General features: G+C 55.2%; 1 protein-coding gene across 1 annotated transcript; it reads left to right on the forward strand.

The window, feature by feature from the left end:
* Positions 1–519: 519 nt before the first annotated feature.
* SKOR1 (SKI family transcriptional corepressor 1) lies at positions 520–5,975 on the forward strand. Its single transcript, XM_074917182.1, has 9 exons — positions 520–628; positions 1,522–3,512; positions 3,627–3,723; positions 4,123–4,230; positions 4,331–4,402; positions 4,645–4,719; positions 4,789–4,863; positions 5,287–5,352; positions 5,482–5,975. Exons 2-9 carry the CDS (start codon positions 1,539–1,541, stop codon positions 5,577–5,579), a joined length of 2,565 nt encoding a protein of 854 aa, XP_074773283.1. The 5' UTR covers positions 520–628; positions 1,522–1,538; the 3' UTR covers positions 5,580–5,975.
* Positions 5,976–20,167: the final 14,192 nt, after the last annotated feature.

Genomic DNA, 20,167 nt, shown 5'->3' on the forward strand with positions numbered 1-20,167 from the left:
GGGGGATACCCACACCGGGAGGGGGGGGGGGGGGGGGGGGCGCGGAGAGGCGCGGAGCCCCGCGCAGGTGCGGCCTGGGGCTGATCCCCGCTCTTACCTCGGGCAGCCCGGGCGGGTCCCCGCTCGGTGGCGGCCCCCCACGCCCCCCCCCTCTCCCTCCCTCCCTCCCCGCCGTGCCTTAAAGCCGCGCCGTGATTGACTGGAGCGCATCGGTGATTGACGGCCGCGGGGTCCCGGAGGCAGTTAATGTAAATATGCTGGTGCTAAGTGGGTGTGTCTTCCCGTTATTTTAGCTGTCACCGGATCAATGTGCAGCGTCTCCAAGTACGGATCCGGATCCTCCCTCGGTGGCGCGGCTGGTCACTCGCTCTTGTTGCATCTCGCCCGGGCGGACACGGCGGCGGCGGGGCGGGCGGCGGCCCCGAGGCGTCGGTGAAGGGCGCGTCGCTGCCCGCCCGCCCCGCGCCCCGGCGGCTGCCCGCGGGAACAGGGCTCGGAGGGGACGGGACCCCCCTTTCACACACACGCCCTCCCCACACCCCCCACACCTCGGATGGCGGCCCCGGCGCCGGGCTGCGGCCCCTAACCCCGAGGAGAGCCCGCACGTCCAGCCGGGCTCCGCGGCGCGGTAAGTGGGACCGGGCGGTGGATGGAGGGGACGGGGGTCGGGGGGGTGGGGGGGGTGTTTTCGGAAAGCGCTCCCCGTTATTTTGTGTAATGACCACGGAAGCGGCTTACCACCGCCCGGAGCCCTCCCCGCTAAGCCAATTTGCCTGGCTCGCCGCTGCCCTTCTGCTGCTACGTGCTGCCGGTCCTGCCCCCCCTCACCCCCCTGCCCCGGCCCCTAATCCGCCCGTTCCTAATCGCCGACCGGAGACACGACAAAGGGGCTCCCGGTCAGCCGCGCCCGCCGCCCCACTCCGCCCGATAACGGGCACCGAGGGGCAAGTTGCGGCCCGCCCGGCCCGGCCCCACGGCTCGGCGCCCCCCCACACCCCCACATCCCCAACCCCGGCCCCGCCGCCGCGGGACGAGCCCGGTCGCATCCTCCGGCGCGTTTCGTTAGAGCCCGCCCGGGGCTCGGTGCAACCGGCGGCCCGGCACGGCTCGGCGAGCCGGCACAAAGGGAAGGGACGCGGCACCTCCCGGGGACCCGGGGAGAGGAGAGGTGGGGTGGGGTGGGGATGCCCTTGCCCCGGGCGACGGCTGCCGCCGGGCTCCCGGGGCCGCCCAGCCGCGGGTGTTTGCGGCGGGGCTCGGTACCGGCGGCCGCGGCGCGGAGGATGCGCCACGGCTCCGCCAGAGCCCTCCGGCCGGCCTGACCGCGGCGAGGGGGGGTCCTGCGGCAGCGCCCCGGGCGGGAGATAGTGTGGAGAGCGGGGGGGGCACACACGGACACCCACCGCCGAGAGGGGACAAGCCGGGGCGCGGAGCTGGGAGCGGGGGGCAGCGGGAGCTCCGGGAGCGGCGGGGCCCCGGGAGCGGTTCTAACCCGCGTCTTTCCCCGATTTTGTTTTGCAGGGGCGTTTTGGGGGGGAATGGAGGCGATCGCCAGTCAGATGGGAAATGGGAGAGATGCAAGCTCCTCCCCAAATTCAAAGCAAGAGCTGCAGCCGTACCAGGGCTCCAATACCCTCAAGCCCAACCAAGTGGGTGAGACCTCTCTGTACGGCGTGCCCATCGTGTCCCTGGTCATCGACGGGCAGGAGCGGCTGTGCCTGGCGCAGATCTCCAACACGCTGCTCAAGAACTACAGCTACAATGAGATCCACAACCGGCGGGTGGCCCTGGGCATCACCTGCGTGCAGTGCACGCCGGTGCAGCTGGAGATCCTGCGGCGGGCCGGGGCCATGCCCATCTCCTCCCGCCGCTGCGGCATGATCACCAAGCGGGAGGCGGAGCGGCTCTGCAAGTCCTTCCTGGGCGAGCACAAGCCGCCCAAGCTGCCCGAGAACTTCGCCTTCGACGTGGTGCACGAGTGCGCCTGGGGCTCCCGGGGCAGCTTTATCCCGGCCCGGTACAACAGTTCCCGCGCCAAGTGCATCAAGTGCAGCTACTGCAGCATGTACTTCTCCCCCAACAAGTTCATCTTCCACTCCCACCGCACCCCGGACTCCAAATACACCCAGCCCGACGCCGCCAACTTCAACTCCTGGCGCCGCCACCTCAAGCTCAGCGACAAAACGGCCACGGAGGAGCTGTCGCACGCCTGGGAGGATGTCAAGGCCATGTTCAACGGCGGCACCCGCAAGCGGACCTTCTCCCTGCAAGGGGCGGCCGCCGGCGGGCCCGGTGCCGGCTCCCCGGCCGCCAAGGCCGCGCTGCACCCGCCGCCGCCCGCCGGCCCCGAGCTGGCCCCGGCGCACAAGAGTCTCCGGTGCAGCGGGCAGGAGCCGGCGGGCGAGCGCGGAGCGCTGGGGCTACCGGCGGCGCACGGCGGGACGGCGGGGGGGCACGGCGGGGCGGGCGCGGTGCGCAGCTACCCGGTGATCCCGGTGCCCAGCAAGGGCTTCGGGATGCTGCAGAAGCTGCCGCCGCCGCTCTTCCCTCACCCTTACGGTTTCCCTGCCGCCGCTTTCGGACTCTGCCCCAAAAAGCAGGAGGACGCGCTGGGCGGCGCGGGGGGCGGCGAGGCGGGCAAGGGCGGCGCGCTGCCCCCCGGCATGTTCTGGGGACCGCCGCACCCCCACCCGCACCAACCGGCCCAGCCGCCGCACCAGCCCGGAGCCGCCAAGGACGCCGGCGTCTACCCCTCGTTCCCGGTTTTCTGGCCGGCCGCCGGTAGCCTGCCCGTGCCGCCCTACCCGGCGCAGAGCCAGGCCAAGGCGGCGGCCACGGCCGTGGTGGTGGCGGCGGCGGCGGCGGCGGCGGCGGCGGCGGCCGAACCGCCGGGCTTGGCGAGCCGGCACGGCGAGCTGGAGGGCTCGGAGCCGTCGGGCAGCGGGAGGAGCAGCGCTACCCCCCAGGAAGGCGCCGGGGCGGAGGGCGAGCGCTGCCCCAGCGCCTTGTCGCGGGCGGCGGGCGAGGAGGAGCGCTCCGGGGACGAGGCGCTGCTCCCCCCGCTGCCCCTCCCCAGGAAGGGCAGCTACCTCTCCGCCTTCCGCCCGGTGGTGAAGGACGCCGAGAGCATCGCCAAGCTCTACGGCACCCGGGAGGCGTACGGCGGCGCGGCCCCCCGCGGCCCCGGCTACCTCTCCCCGGACTTCCTCAGCGAGGGCAGCTCCAGCTACCGCTCGCTCTCCCCCGGGGGGGACACGGCCGAGGAGCCCGAGGTGGACGTGGAGTCCAACCGCTTCCCGGAGGACGAGGAGGAGGATGCTGCCGTCGTTGCCGCCACCGCCCACCCCGAGGGACGGGACCCGCCGCCGCCACGGCTGCTGGCCGGGACCGAGGAGCCGCCGCCCGTCGGGGCCGACGGGCCCGAGGAAAAGGCGGGCGAGCCGGCGGCGCAGGAGGGGGGTCAACCGCCCGACGGCAGCCCCGAGCGGAGCAGCAGCCGGGGCGCCTACGAGGTGCGGGACCGGGCTGGGAGGCAAGGGGGGGGGGGGGGGGTGTCTCTGCCCTCGGGGGTCCCCTCGGCACCGGCCGCGGGGCCCCTGCCGCCGCCCTGACTCGTTGTTTTGTAGGTGTACGCGCCGGAGAGGGGGGAGCACCTGCAGCCGCTGAAGACCGCCGCCTCCCTGGGAGCCCCGGCCGCGTACCTGTGCACCCCCGAGGCGAAGGGTAACGCGGCGCCGGGGGGTGTCGGTGCGCATCGAGGGCGCGGCCCCGGGTGCCCCCCGCCACCGGCTGCTCAGCCCTGGGGGGGCTCCCGGGCCGCCGCTTTCGTTTTGGGGAGATTTCGGGCGGAAACCGAATGCAAACGGTTTTCGTATATGGGACGGGGCCAGGTGCCCCCACCCCCCCGCGCCTGGGGGTGGCTCCGCGGGACGGGGCCGGTGCGGCTGGGATGGGCTGGAGCGGGCAAAGCTCCTGCCAGCGAGCTACTTTCCAACAGCAAAGCGATTAGGGTGTCCGCTAAGAAGGTTTTAACGAGGGCTTTGTCCGTAATTATGTAATTAAGGATATATCAGGCCCGTACTTTCATTGCTTACGGTTGACAATCGGTTTACTAACTTTAAGAGCAAGATAAAGAAGACAATCACTCCGCGGCAGAGGATTTAGAGACCAGAAAATCCTATCAGGACCAAAGGAATGTCTCGCATCCCAGCCCTGTAAATACCGACAGAGGTAAGCGCCCATCCGCGCTCCGCCGCGGCCCTTCCGCGGGGCGATGCGCGGCCGGCGGAGCCCCCGCGGCGGGGCTGACGGCGTTCTGCCCCCCCCGTAGGAGAGGACGGCCTCGGCATGGATGTCGCCGGGACGCAGCTGGTGGAAAAGGACATCGAAAATTTGGCCCGAGGTGAGGGGGGGGACACACGCGTCCCGCGGCGGGGCGGGGGGCTGAGGGGGTCGGCGTTCTGCCGGGAGGGGGGGGCTGGCGGGACCCCCCAGCCTCTCCCCGCAGCTCGAGGTATTTGTGTTTTCTGCAGGAGTGATTAGCTCCTGTGATTAATGTAACGTAATGCGATTAGCGCCGCACTGAGCCGCCTCCATATGGAAAAGTGGGGGCTCCCTTCAACCCCGCCATGTATTTTTAAACAGACGAGTTGCAAAAACTGGTCCTGGAACAAATGGAGCTGAGGAAAAAGCTGGAGAGGGACTTCCAGAGCCTGAAAGGTACCGGCGATCCCCCCCCAGCTCTGCCCCGGCCGGGGAGCGGTGCTGAGCCCCCCCCTGCCCCCCCAGATAACTTCCAGGACCAGATGAAGCGGGAGCTGGCGTACCGGGAGGAGATGGTGCAGCAGCTCCAGATCGTCCGAGGTAAGGCCCGGACGAGGCCATCCGGCAATTAGTACTTTTAATTTTTAATCTCCTTTTTGCCTCTCTCCTTTTTTCTTTTTTTTTTCGTTATTTTTTATTTTTTTAATTAAATCGATATCCTTTCGCCTCGGGGTTTCCATCCGCCCCGAAAACGGCTGAGAGGCATCATTACACAGGAGCGACTGAACCTCCCTCTCGCAGCAATTTCCACCCGGGCTAAATTAAAAAACCGAGGCGTAAAATTACCCGGGAAGCCGTGCCCGACTTTGCGCGCATCACGGGGCCCCCCGTGTCCCCCCCCCTCCTCTCCCGCCCTGCGGACGAGCGCGATCCCCTTCGGCCCGGCGCATCCCCGACGGGGCGGCCGCGCCCTGGGCCCCCCCCGGCGCGGTGTGATGCTCCCCCCCCCCCCCTCAATCCCAGATACTCTCTGCAACGAGCTGGACCAGGAGAGGAAAGCGCGCTACGCCATCCAGCAGAAGTTGAAAGGTACTGGGGCAGGACGGGGCGAGGGAGCAGCACAGATGTCTAAAGGGGGGGGGGGGGGAAGACAAACACCCCCACCCGCCCCGTGTGCATGGGGGGGGTCTGGGGGTGACGGTTGTGTCGCTTTTGCAGAGGCCCACGACGCGCTGCATCACTTCTCCTGCAAAATGCTGACCCCGCGGCACTGCACCGGGAACTGCTCCTTCAAGCCGCCGCTGCTGCCCCAGTGAGCCCCCCCCTTCTTCCCGGACCATCCCAGCCCCCCCCCCCCCGCCCCGGACCCCCCTTTTTCCCCCGAAGCCATGCGGGCAGAGCCCACACAAGCCATTTCCACGAGGAGACTCTTTGTACATAGAGGACTCGGAGCCCGGTTTTCCTCGGACTGGCAATACGGCGGGGAGCGGCCCCGGGACGGCGGGAGGGGGGAGCCGGGCCCCCCCCCCCTGCGCCCCGCGCCCCCCGGGGCCCCCCGCTCCGCCTCTCCCCCCTTCCCCCCCGTGTGTCCGCTTCTTCAACCCTTGTCCAGACTGGAAACAAAAGTGGCTATGTGCAATGGATATAAATGTACTGTGATTCTCTTGGTACAGTATTTGTTGGATTTTTATTTATTTATGATGTATATTTATTTCCCCCCCACACCCTCCACTCGGGCCCCCCCCCTCCTCCTTCACCACCCCCTTGTAAATTTATGGATGTAACAGCACTTTAACGGGCGGTCCGCGACTCCGGAGGCAGAACAACGCTCGCCCGCCCTGGGGAGAGACACACAGACACCCCCCCAGCCCCTTCCCTGTACGTGATTTTGGTTCTTTAATAAAAACTCGACTTTAAGAAGCCGCCTGGTCCGTGGGGGCTGTCCCGTGGGGGGGCGGGGGTGTCCCCCCTACCATGAGCTCGCACAGCCCCGACGGCCCCCCCGGGCTCTACCCCCCCTCCCCACGTTCCCGGGGCGGGCCGACACCGGGTGCCGCAGCCAGGGAGGGAGGGGGGAGGGGGGCGCCGTTCCCCCTTCCCCCCTCCCCCCCCCCTCCTCCGCGCCGCAGCCGGGAGCTCATTAATGCCCATTTATATGCTCGTTTCACACATGAAAGTCTTACATTAATGAGCTCTGAGAGCGGGCGTGGAGGTGCTCGCACACCTATTAGCCCGAAATACCTGTTTTTCAGCCCAGGATTAACCTCGCACGACATCTCGGGGGGCTGGGACCGGGGCCGTGATACACCTTGCACCGGGGTCCTGGGGCGCTCCGGGGACGGGAGGGACCGGGGGGACACGCACATCGCACCGGGAGGTGCCGCGGGGGGGGGTATGCACCTTGCGCCGCCGCGCACCGGGACTGCGGGTACCGGGAGCATCCCGGGACCGGGGCGGGGTGGAGGGGAGGTGGGGGGTGGGATGGACGCGGGGGGGTGCTGCGCGTTGCCCATCCCGGCGCTGCCCGCGCGGTTTCTGCGGTGTGACCCGTCCCCGGGAGCTGCGCAGCGCGGACGTGTTCGTTAATTAGTTTCAGGACTCTCATTACGCGGAGCAGCGGCGGTTCCGCGGCCTCGGCCGCCACCGCGTGGGCTCAGCTGGCGCTGCAGCCCCCCCCCCCCCCCCCCCCTTCGCGGGGTGGAAGGGGCAGCATCCACCATCACCTGTGGGTGATGAAGACCATCCAAGCCCCAGCTGGGACCACGGTGGGCTGGGCCGAAGGTTGCAGAACCCTCGGGGTGGAAGCACAGCTGATTTTCTCTGGTTTTCCTCGTTTCTTAGAGCACCAAGTAAAAAGCTCTTGGGGCTGGTTTGGGGCCAGACGTCCTCCTGCGCTGTGAGAGCAGCTGAAAGTGTCCCCGATACATGACCTGGAGTGGGAACAGCGGGGCTGGGGGTGCTGGTGGCACCTCTCCTGCAGGTAGGCTGATGGGAAGGGGGGGGCATCCTGCTGCGATGGGGAAGGGCTGTGCAGACCCAGGGGACGGTAGTAAAGGGGTGGCTAACAAGGTAGAGTCCAGCTCTGCAAGGTGAGAGGTGGGTTGATGAGGGGTGACATAGTTGGGCCTTTCTGGAGCTGGCAGAGGGTCAGCTGAGCCTCTTCCCTCACATGTCCCTCTGTGTCCCTCTGGCTGGGTCGTTGCTGGCACCTCAGGGGCTGGAGGTGCCATGGGGTCACTCTGTGGAGGAGCTTGGCCTGGGCATCACTCTTGCTCCTGACGCCAGCCCCTTGCCAGGGCCTGGCCTGCATCTCACTTTCCTCATGCTGGGGGGCCGGAGTCGTGCTCTCCCCAGCAGCTCGCGGTCCCACGAGCTCGTCCAGCCTCGGCTGCACTCACCTGCCCAGGGAACACCAGGCATGGTGGCGGCACTTGCCAGCGCGGGTGCAAAAATGAACTATTATGTTGTATTAATATTTTCACACTACTTAGCTCTCATTAAAATGTACTTTGCTGAATTTAATATGCGACTTCAAATGACACAACGTATTAAGTGCTTAATATACTAGAAATTATGAAACTATTATAGTCTAAGTAATATGAAATAATTAGAGTGAATTAAACTTCACCAGCAGAATGAGGGAAAGGCTTCAGATTTTTTTTTTCTAGTCTTAAAATAGTTGAATGCGGTAATAACCCCTGAAAATAAACAACCAGAGTTAGGATTTCTAAATAATTAAAGCAGGAAAAAGCCTGGAGTGTCTGTATTTGAGCCTGTGATGAATTCTGAACTGGGAGAAGCAGAAGGTCTGTTTGCTGTAGCTGAGGGAGTTGTTCTTTCAGGCCTGTGGCAGAGCAGCTCCAAGGAGCTGATCACCAGCCCTCCAGCCTTGCCTAGGCTTTTCCCCATATGCTATTTTCCTCCAGTACACAAGGCTGTTTATTTGGAGGCAAGCAGACGTGATGACTCCCAATTCTGGAGCGGTGTCTGCTCGGGGTTGTGGTGTCTGCTCTGTGTTTCGGTGTCATGCTGCCTCTGAGCTGAAAGCCCCCCTTCGCAGAGCAACTCGCCTTAATGGGGGTGCAAGTGCCAGAGACCCCCGTGTTAAAATCGCAGCGCCAGGATGGAGCCCGGCCTCTTGTTTTGAAGCACTTTGAGCCATTACACTGAAGTTGAGGGGGAACTGTGGGTGTTTTCCTTGGGGGAAGGGGATCACCCTGGAGAGTGGCGGGACTCGGGGTGGGTAGATGCTCTCTGGCGGGTCTGCAGCAGCGATGCAAAGCGCCCGGCCCACCGTCTGCCAGGTTTAGGCAGGGTATTTCGTGCTGTGGTGTGGACATGGGGGACCCACTCAATTGTTGTGTCACAGGCCCCAAACCCCCGCCGTTGGCCCGTTGCAGAGCGGGGTCAGCTCGGATGCGGGTTGTCTGTGGCCGGATTCAGAGGACGCCAGGAGATGGCGTTCCCAGTGCTGCTCTGCGCAGCGCTCCTCGCCGGAGTTTGTCTGGTTTTGAACAGAGGTTCTGTGCAACTTCCATGGAAACTACCAAAATTATCCCTTGGGAAAGCAAGTCTGAGCCTGGGAGGAGGGGGACACGGGCAGAGGTGGGCCATCGCCTCTGTGGGAGATGGATGTGCAGCCGTGAAGCTGTGGAGTCTCTCCCGAAGCAGCAGCTTTTGGGGGCAGGAGAAGAAAACAGGCTCTTAACTATCCCTGTGGGCTTTAGGGTGTTGCTGCTACGCTGTGGGATGGTGGACCTCAGCGAGTGAAAACATGCTTGTACAATATCCTGCCTTGAGGGGAAGAAAATGAGCAATGGGTGGATGCCAGTCCTAGCCATGCAGGACTGGGGTGCTCAGGTGACATGGAGCCATGGAGGGGGGGCGACCCCGAGAGGCTTGTGTGTCTGTCACAGGTTTCCTGAGCCCCCAGAACCCAGGGGAGAGGAGAAAAGCAGCTTTCCTGTGAATCTTGGTGTCAGGAGAAACCTGGACTGAACTTGAGGTCACAGACCTGATTCTGGGGACTAGACCAGTGGTACTGTTACAGGTGGCCTAAGCTGCTCTGTCCTGAAGTAAGGACAGGCTCTTCTGTAAATGTGCGAGGCTCTCCCCAGATTTATGGAGCAGTATCAGAGAAACTGCTGCACTCAGGTGAACACTAGGAAAGCTAACGCTGGAGTAAAAAGTGAAGAAAATGGTCCTTAATTTGCCTCCTTGAGGATTATTTAGGTTCCACTGACTGTATCATCAAAAGACACATTTGCTTGGAAAGTCTAATCATTAAGTACAAAGAACTTGGCAGCAAGCATCTAAAAAAGTGTTAACTTTTCTTATATGTCCCTTTGATTTCAAGGGACTCTTTGCTGTTGGTGACAGGAAGGAAAAATTATTGCCTGATCAATCTTTTTGAAAACAAGTGGTCTAGTTTTGGGCTAGCATGGCATGCTTTGTGTGTTTGTAAGTCTCCTCTGACTTTGAGCGTGTTCTTTCAATCCTGTTTTACTGCTATAATATTATTTTGGACTGTGGGCTGGTGAGTGCTGTGCAGAGACATAGAGAAAATGTTCCCTTTTCCACCGACTGTCCGGGCCCAGGGTGGGTGTGGAAACCAGCAGGTCCCATCCAGATTGGGACGGACCTGTGGCTCTAGTCCAGCCCCTGCTGAAAGCAGGGCACTTCTGTCAGGTTGCTCAGGGCTGTGTTCAGCTGAAACTTGGATAGCTAAACGAGCTCCACAATCTCTCTCCACTTCCAGTGCTTGACCTCCTTCATGATAAAAGAAATAAAAGGTTTTCTCTGTCATGTACTCAGAATTTCTCATGTTTCCTGTTACCTCTCGCTGTGCTTCTCTGAGAAGAGCCCGGCTCAGTCTTCTCTGTGCCCTCCCACTTGGGATTTGCAGGCAGCAGCCCGACCTCCCCTGTGCCTTCTCTTCTCCAGCCTGGATGAAGGCAGCTCCCTCTGCATCACCCCATGCATCATGTCTTCGAGTCTCAGACATCTCGGCCCATCAGGACCTCCAGTCCCTTCCTGTGAGGCTGTTCTCCAGCTGCTCACCCCCACCTTGTACCGGTGCGTGCGCCTATCCCAGTCCAGGGGTAGAACATGGCATCTTCCTTCATGAGGTCCCTGTCCTTTCTCCAGCCTGCCTGCCTCAGTCTCTTGGAATGTTATGAGGAGCAGCTGAGGGAACTGGGGGGATTTAGTCTGGAGAAGAGGAGGCTGAGGGGAGACCTCATCACCCTCTACAGCTACCTGAAAGGAGGGTGCAGAGAGGGGGGATGAGTCTCTTGAACCTAGTAGTAAGTGACAGGACAAGAGGGAATGGCCTCAAGCTGCGCCAGGGCAGGGTCAGGCTGGCTCTTAGGAAGTATTTCTTCCCAGAAGGGGTTGTTGGGCGTTGGAATGGGCTGCCCAGGGCAGGGGGGGAGTCCCCATCCCTGGAGGGGTTGAAGAGTCGGGTTGACCCAGCGCTGAGTGATCTGGTGGAGCTGAGAACAGTCAGTGTGAGGTTAATGGTTGGACTGGAATGACCTTCAAGGACTTTTCCAACCCAGATGATTCTGTGGAATCGCCATCCTGTCCTTCCCAACATGGACATGGAATGGGCTGCCCAGGGCAGTGGTGGAGTCCCCATACCTGGGGGTGTTTAAGAGTAGGGTCAACATACCACTGAGGGATCTGGTGTAGTTGGGAACTGTCAGTGTGAGGTTAATGGTTGGACTGGATGATCTTCAAGGGCTTTTCCAACTCAGATGATTCTGTGATTCTGTGACTGCCCTTCCCAGTCTGGTGTCATCTGTCAGTACTCCAGCCCATCATCCAGGTGGCTAATAAGGACAATATTGATCTCTAAGGACAGCACAGTTCGCTGGCTGCCAGTTGGACTTTGTACCCCAAAACCAGTGTTTGAGCCTGGCAGCCTGGCCAATTTTCCTACTAGTCTGCTTTGCCAGTTTGTATCTCACCAGTCTGGCTATGAGGATGCTCTGGGAAGCCGTGCCAAAGGCCTTGCTAAAGCCAAGGTAAATAAACCCCCTTGCTTTCCCCTCGTCCCCAGAGCTATCCCTTTCATCACAGAGGGCATCCAGGAACAATTTGTACCTGGGGACCCTGTGACCCTGTGCTGGCTGTTCCCAGTTGCTGTCATTTAGCCTCTTGGCAATGCTTTCCAGCAGGATTTGCTCCATCGCCTTCCCAGGGTGATGCTGGTGAGGCCAACTGTTCTGCGCTGCTCTGGATCCTCCTCCTCGCCCAGACCAAAGCTGGGTGTCTTATTTGCTTTTTTCCAACCATCAGCATTGCCGTGACCTTTCGGAGATGATCCAGAGTGGCCCCACAGTGACACTGGCTGGTCCCTTGGGTGCTGCCCGTCTGGCACCACAGACGTCTGTTTGTCCAGGTGGCTGAAGTGGACCTGAAATGCGCAGTTGTGACCAGAATGTGCCATTGGCTGCCTCGGTCTCACCTCAGCAAGCTCAAAAAGCTCTTTCTTAGGGGAAAAATCCTGGCTATTTCAGAATCTGGCTGGCTGCAAGGGGCTGGGGACAAGGTGTGTGTCTAGTCCTTGCCTGGCTGGAGGTTCCTCCTGCCTTCATCTTAAGTGGTTTGTGTAAATCACTTTAATTTGTGCGATGAAGTGTATGGCTGGTATCCTTTTGGTTTAATTTCAAGATGTAAGGGACAAGTGTGAACAGGACAGGAAGGAGCTGTATGTAAACAGGCTGGAGTGTCCACATGCAAGGAGGTGTGGGTTTAATTAAATTGATGGAGGTTTGGGTGCAAACAAGATTTTCTGCACGGCGTGGATGAGAGAAGGGCATACAGCAGGGTAGCTTTGCCTTGCTTACAAAATCACTTATTTATTTTCATGTAACAAAGTGAACTCTGTGGTTTTCTTGGAAACTTAAAACATATTTCCCCCCCCCTTTTTTTTTTTTTTTTTTTTTTTTTTTAAAGCTGAAAATTCTTTCCTTTGATCTCCTTTCTGACTCTTAATGAAGCTGTGGGATCTGACTTCCCGCATAGTGCCTGTTGTTTTCGCTTCGCTTCGCTGCCTGACCGTGGCGGAGCCGGCGAGTGGGGCGAGCTCTCCTCTCCGAGTATTTCACACCTCCTAACACCAGCCCAGCTTCAAAGCTCGCTACAAACACGAAAGGCCCACGTCTGCCTGCGTGAAGGCCAGGCTTTCACTGAAGTCCGTAAGAGCTGAACATGCACATCCAAAGGTATAATTTGACACTAACAAATTAATTCTCACTTTTTTTTTTTTTTTTTTTTTTTTTTTGGTGGAGGAATTAAACTGCTATTGGCACAGTGCAGACGGATGAACTGGGGAGGGGGCAGGCAGCAGGGACTGGTGCCTGTGATGAAGCAGGGGTGTTTTCCAGTCCATTGTGTGTTGGAGGCAGCGAGGGGATGATGGGTCTCCAATAACCTTGTCCCAGCAGTCTGACTGCCCAGAGCCACTTCTCTGGTGTTGCAATTAAATAAATTGATAGCTCAGGAAAGGAGCAGTGGGCACAATGTGTTGCACAGCGCTTGTGTGCGGAGCTGCAGGAGTGTTGATCCCACTCTGCTCCTTGCCAGTCAAGATGCCTGATGGACAGTCGTGAAGTCACGGAGGCCCACTTGCCCCCATCCCCAGCGTGTCTTGACAGTGGGTTCCTCACCCCAAACCTGTCCTGAATTGCCACCAGTGAGCTCTGATTGTCTGTGCCAGCCAGGAGGACATGGGAGGGCAGCGCTGCAGAAGCTCTCACACCCATGGCAAAGCCCTTTTGGGAGAGGATGGGAGCACCTTCCTGAGAAGCCTTTGCTGTTCCTGCTTGTGCTACCCCAGATCTGGAAGAAAGAGCAGCCTTCAGCTGCTAGGGCCGTTAATGTCACCTTTCACAAGTACTACGCTTGCAAAAGGAACCTGCCAAGTATAGCACATTTTAATTTGCTCTTTTCCCATGCATTCCTGGATTTATGGCTTCGTTCAGTCTGGTTACTGCTTGCTGTAGAGATATAAAGCTCCCTCCAGAGGGTCACTCCATGCCATAAGCTTTGTGGGTTCCCTGGAGGAAACTGATGTGCTATTCCCTGAAAAGCATCCACCTAAAGAGGGGTTTTATGTTTGATTTTGCAGAAATTTGAGCTTCAAAAGCTGGCAAGGAGGTTTGTCTATTCAATGATTGCATCTAACAGGCTTCTGTCTGAACACAGATATATTGTGCTCTATTCTCCGTGTGCCTTTAAAGGTGTAGTTGTTTTTAGGTAGTATGGATTTGGGAACATAATAATGGTGTAAAAATGAAAAAAAAAAAAAAAGAAAAAAACAGAGAAAAAGAAAGAGCAACTTAGAGAAAATGCATTTTCAGTGATGCCTGCACCAGGTTGAGTACATTTGCAGTTGCTTGCCATCTGTAACAACTTGTCCAAAGCAAACATTACCAGTCAGTCCAGGTTTGGCTGCATAATTGCCATAAACCATTGCAAGGGCATCCAGACTAGCACAGCCCTGGAACTACTTCTAGGATTAGGCCCTACACCCTTGAAAAATAAACGTTGGCAAAAGCTCAGTTCTCCCTAATAAAAATTCCGTTTTCACAGCTCTAATCAAGTTTTCCAGAGCTGTGGTCCAAATTAGAAACTGCATGCAGAATATCTGACCCAGGAGAACAAGATGGAGCTTTTCATTTAAAGCAGTGCCAGGTTGGAAATTTCCAAAGTTCTCGGTGGTTCACCTATGGCAAAACTGTGGAGTGTGTCCTAATAAATCCATCCCTTCCACAGCAAAGCTCTGTCAGACCCAAACTCCTGGTCCCTGCCCACAGGTGGAAGAGTGTCCTTTGGAGGATTCTTCCAGAAATGGCATCTCACAGACTCACAGATATTTCCAGATTGATCTCATGGCCAACTTTTTTTTGTTTTCTTTTGTTTTGTTTTTTAAACTGGGAAAGGTGGTGGAGAAAAGGGGCAATGGAGCTGAAGCCACCTTGCTGAGCAGGCATCCGGTGTGGCAGCGGCCTCTGTGCTGAACCCTGCTTGCCTGGACAGCACCCCATGTCTGAAAACCTCTTTGAGATCCTCCAAAATTGTTCCGTGAATGGTCTTTGTGGAAGATGCTGTGGTTCCCCTAGGATCCCTCCACATTTGTTACTTACCTGCCCTTCTCGCCAGCAGCTGGAGCCACGAGAGCATCATTGAAGTGTGATTGGGGGTGACTGTGCAGGCCTGGTCCCACTTTCCAACACCCCTTCCCCCCTCCATTGTTCAAAGTATTTCTGCATTTATGGGAAGGAGACCAGAAATACAGGGCTGTCCCCAGGAGGGTTACGAGGACCGATGGCTGGGTTTGTACAAGTCATCTGGAGTTCAGCACTAAGTGTTAGGAGAGAGCTGCTCATCAAGCGAACAGTAAAAGCAGTTTTATATTTAATCATTTAAATAGTTTTTGACCATTATATTTCCAGTCTTAGATCCATCTGTCCATCGGTAGCTTTCAGTGCAAATGTATTTTTCTTTTCATATGATAAATGCTCATCTCGCAATATTTGGAAAACAATGAACCTATTAGTGTCTGGAAGAGAGATGATCCAGTTACATGTAACCATGGGATAAATCTCTGCTTGTTCAGTTACGCAGTGCACAGGATTCAAGCAATATATGTTTATTTTTTAAATGCAAATGCAGCAGTGATCCATGCAGCACAGATCATAGATGAACTTAGCCATCGGTAAATGACAGTGGAGTCTGTAGGAGAAAGGAGGAAACCACAGTCACAGTTCATCTTTGTATCTCAGGCTGGCTGGGCTAAAAGATGTACAGAAACATAAAAACCCCAGGCAAGATCGTTGCTTAAATGCTCACGTGGGCTCCTAATTGTGGAAACATGTTGAATTATGTGATACGATGCGGTTATATAACACCTTTTATGAAACTCTTGGCACGAAAACAATGCATAAAAATAACAGATGTGGCAAATCACAACCACGTTCTGAAATCTTTCTGTAGTTCAGTTTAGTGAAAACAATGGACTTGATTTAAATTGGGATTTCCCCACCACCACCACCAGAAAATGTCCACAGGCAAAGAAATATTTGAAAGAACAGTAAAAAGGCTAAAAGTGCAAGCAGGGTTTCTCCTAAAGGAATGTGCAAGTGGCCGATAACTCCAGGGCAGTGTGGCAACGGGTGTGGGAGGGGATGGAGGGTCAAGCCCTGCTCATGCAACACTTGCTACCTTCAGCGAGACTTTTCTTGTAAGCCGGGCAAGTAAGATGTGGTCCCGAGATGTGTCCCGAGGGAATGGTGGTAAACCAGCATCCTGATTTAACAACAGAGCAGGCCATTGTCTTTCTAGGACCATTGCTTCAGCAAAACCTAAAGGGATGCTCGAGATGAACTGTAAAGGCACGAGGGCCTCTGTGAGGGAATACCTGGGCAGGTGCCCGGCCATCCCCTCCAGCATTTCACCAGCTCCAGAATTTTCCAGGGTATCGACACATGGGAGATGGGTTTGTAGTGCTCCACAGGAGAGGTCTTAGGAGTTGGGAACGTGGTTTTCCCATGCTTTTGTGAAGCTGCATTGCTGATAACAGACCTCGCCCCTCACAGCCTGTAATCAGAGCAGAATCCGTGCGCGAGCGAACGCTCTGTAACTCCGTCGGCTGATAAAGAGGAACAGGCTCCAATTAAACACAAACAATTACTCCTGTTTGTTGTGGTACATGGTGTCCTGAACACGGGCAGTCCGCAGCTCGGAGCGCTTATAAACAGACACAGAGCTTTAAAAGTGCTGTGCTGCTGCTGTGTATGGAAGAATAAAGCGGATATTGGTGGTGGTTTACTTTTTTTTTTTTTTTTTTTAAAATCCTCTTTCTGGCTATTAGCCTTTTATCTAGTCGATTTTGACATTGGCTCAAGCCCTGGCCCCGGTTGGCATTTGGGACCATCTCTGGTACGATAGCTCTGTAATAACCGTGCTTCCCAGAACTGAATTTGGCCTTGAGTCTGCTCCATAATGTCTCATTAATTCATTATTCATTGTCTGAGAGAGCCCAGATGTGAGCCCAGGACCGACTGCTCAGTTGTTTCTGAGTGATTTGGCTAAGAGGTGCCAATTATTTCTTGGTATCATTTTAAAGAGTTTTGGTTCCCAGATGGAGGAAAACTGCAGGACATCTTCAATGAAATTGGGAAAAATAGTATTAATGGCCTATTTTTATTAGTAGAGAAAAGAGAGACTATTCAGTTAAAGGTTTCCAACTTTAAAAAAAAAAAAAAAGGAAGTTTCAACTGAAAGAGAGAACTTACTGTTTTGAAAGAGTTTGCTGGGTGGAGATGTCAAACCGAAAGGATCTTGTGCAACTCTGCTTTTCTGCTTTTTAGGTCTAATACTAAATTCACCCATTTATTCCTTTGCTTTAGCACAGGAAAATCACTGAGGAATGCTAAGGAAAAGACTGATTTCTGGACTAGCTGAAAGCATGTACCGTCTTCCAGGATCAGACCTGGACATTTCTGTCTCTAATTTTTGTCCGGGGAGCTAATATTTTTGTAGCTCTTCCCTTCCTCCAAGTCCTCTGTAAGTGTTAAGTATTTTTGCATCCAGCAAATGGAACAATAACAGAGGACTTAATTTCCCCATCTGTCAACTAGTCCTGAACATATTGTACGTCTTCCTCTTTAAAGAGACATCTTAGGTAAATTAAAAGTCTTAATGCTCATTTTCATGTAACAGAGGTTCTGAAAGAAATTCTGTCATCACATTTCTGTCTTAATTTTTTTTTAAACATATTATAAATCGTGGAAGACTTGTTCTTGAAACTCAGAGATGGTGTCTCTCTTTTAGCTAACCTTGGCTCATGCTGCCCCAAAGTAACACACATCACAACACCGCAGCCCGATTTTTGGGAGAGCAGATGCTGTATGTTAAGGATGATTAGTGGTGTTGGTAAGGGAAAACTGCAACCCAGGGGCTTCACAGAGATTGCTCTGCTGGTGCAAAACTCGAGGGCCACGAGCGTGCGGCGATGCTGTGTGCCCCGTTCTGCCCTGCTCAGGACGGCCGAGCACAGGCAGGTCTTTGTTGTTTCCCAGCCTGCCAGACAGCGTATGGCATAATGCTGTTTGTCTTGGGCTTGACCCGCCGAAGCCATACTCCAGCAAACAATGCTGCTGGCTTTGGTTGGCTTGTGTGCATGTGTGTGTGCTGATACGTCATTTAAAAACACGTTGGTGGGCTTTTGCACTTGCAGGACTTGGTGGTAGTGACTCTGGCTAGGCAATGGCAGCTCTAGGCCAGCGCCGTTCTCTTCCGCTGCTTCAACCCTGGGTCTGGAGAGGTTTATAACATAAAGGTGCTTTTGGGTGCAGGTTCCCCCCTTCTCTTAGGTGCACGTAAGCTTTGTCCTTGCTTTCCCGTAGACATCCATCCTCCCCCTTGCTGCCACCACAGCATGACACAGCTGGCAGGCACAGATAAGGGCTGAATGGGGAGATAAGAAGCTCTTTTCCTTCTCCTCCCTCATCTGGAGCACCAGCAAACGGTGAGGCTCCGCTTTCAAAATCCCACAAGCTCTGTTAAATACATGGGAAAGTGGCTGGCTCCAAAACAGAATGTGTCACACCCTCCCGCACCCCCCTGACTCTGGAAGACAGATCTGTCAAATACAAATATTTGGTGAAAGAAGTGAAATGGAAAAAAAAAAAAAACAACCACTTTAGAACCAGGTTCCCCTTCTTCTCCTCAGTGTCCCACCACATCTCTTAGAAGACACCCTTGAAGATCCAGGGTAGTTTTACTTTGAGCAAAACCATATTATGTGATGTGGCAAAGACACACCCTGAAAGAGACAGGTAGGAATTTGGCTCTGGAGCTATTTCTACTGGGAAACAAAAGGGTTTCTGTGATAGTCCAGAACAAGTGCCAGTTAAAGGGTATGAACTCTTCATACTGTGTTAACTGCAGAATATTACTAGCAAGGTTCATACAAGCCATCGGTAGGTTTTTCCACCCTTCTTAGTGACGCAGGGTGAGGGCAATCTGGTGATGTAGTCCAGCAAATTGAGAAAACAGGGGGGAAAAAAAAAAACTTGTTGTCTGTCGGCTTCTCCCTCAGCAGTGCATTTTTAGAGCAACATCCATGGATGCAGCAATACAACCATAACAGGACTTTAAATAACAGAGCACAAGGAAACTGTGACAGGGCTCTGGCAGGAATCCTCTGGGCTTTACGGCTAGTGTGATTTCTGCTGCAACATGTGCTGCTTTACAAAGGAGGCATGATAGCTTCATCACACCAGTGATAATGAAGTAGAAGAGGACATAAAGAGGCAGCTATTGACTGGCTCGGGTCTTCCCTGCTCTCAGCCTCAGCGTCAGAAGCTGCCGCCGCTGTGATTCCAGCGTCGGTATCCATAGCACGAGCTTTAGAGCGGATCAGGTTCAAGTATTTTTGCTGGGTTGTGCTGTCTACTTGCTAGCTCGTGCTGCCAGTAGAGCTGCAGCAGGGATAAATTATGATGTCAAAACAGAGAGATGTTGTCACACAACCATCTCCCCTTCTGGGGTCAAGGTTTTCCTTTATAGCTTGGAAACCCATTAGTCCATTTGAAAGCATATGGCCAAGAACGGACAAAAAAAAGTCTTGTGTGTTTGGGTCAGAGCTACAGACAAAAGGCTCTTTGTGCTAAGAGCTGACAATGACAAATAAAGAGGAACCTGTTGATCTAGGAGAGAAATGGAGGATTATGAAAAGATCACATGGTGAGAAAAAGACCTTGGCTGTTTGTCTGGATGTCAGTCTCGCCTGTCATTAAAATGCTTTCTGCAGCTACGGCATATTTGTTAATCGAAATACTGTCTCCTGCTCACATGTTGGGTTTTTTTTGTAGCCTACAAAATGCTACCTGTGCCTAAATGTGCCACCTTCATGAGACCACATCAGAGAGGTCATACACTCTTAACTGGATCCTTGCCATGTGTTAGGCGTTACACAGAGTAATTAATGCTTGCAAATCTCTCTGATAGCACTGGGAGCACTAGAAACAGTAAATGCTAAAAAATAGTGCTGTCCAGCCGTGATACATAAATACAGGACACAAAGAAAACCCAATAACAAAGCCCCTATAATTCAACAAAGTTATTGGAAGTAAACCAAAAGCCATGTCTAATGCTAATAATAAGCATATTTCCCAAAGGTAACGTTTGATTTCTATCCAAAACCAGTGGTATTTGAAGCTCTGCCTGAACGTTGTCGTATAGCAGATTAACTGGGACAGTTTAATCTGTGAATAACTTTGTAAAGCCTTCAGCCAACTCTGAAGAAACAGCAACAGTCTTGACAAGACTGGGCTACAAAACACTTCACAGATAATGTGTTTTTTTCACAGTAAGTCTGGAGAAAATAGAGAACGGCTTTGGTTTTGCGGTATGCACATCTGGCGAGTACACATTTCTGATCGGTGTGCAGAGAACAACTGAACAGAAATATTTATATTGAACATTGATGGGCTGCCTAAAATGACCTCCAGAGTCTATGAAGTGTACCATAGATTTTAAAAAAAATCTATTATAGCCCATTATGTTCTGGAATGTATCCGAGTCCATCATCATAGAGAGTGCCAGCAACTCCCTGCATTTGCTGTAGTGAAGGAGACCTATGGAAACGTGTTTAATTCAAAATAAAGGGGGGTGTGTGGGTGGGGGAAGTAACAACAGAGTGCCTTTTCTCTGGTTTTATTTATCTTTACAGCTGAAGAGACTGCAAGGCATAAGGTGACTGGAAAATGAAACACAAAGGGAAAGGTCCCTTGCTATTCTTTAAGCACTGGTTTAAAATCAGTTCAGATATTGCACTTGGAAGGACTGTCTCATTTACTGGTTTTCAGCAAATTGCTGGGCTGTGCTT

The sequence above is a fragment of the Athene noctua genome, chromosome 13, assembly GCF_965140245.1.
Source record: "Athene noctua chromosome 13, bAthNoc1.hap1.1, whole genome shotgun sequence".
NCBI classification, from domain to species: Eukaryota; Metazoa; Chordata; class Aves; order Strigiformes; family Strigidae; genus Athene; species Athene noctua.

Coding starts and splice junctions, on each gene's coding strand:
- SKOR1 (XM_074917182.1), top strand. CDS start 1,539: ATGGAGGCGATCGCCAGTCAGATGGGAAATGGGAGAGATGCAAGCTCC. Junction 4,231..4,330: donor CCCTGTAAATACCGACAGAG/GTAAGCGCCCAT, acceptor CCCCCCCCGTAG/GAGAGGACGGCCTCGGCATG. Junction 4,864..5,286: donor GCAGCTCCAGATCGTCCGAG/GTAAGGCCCGGA, acceptor CCTCAATCCCAG/ATACTCTCTGCAACGAGCTG.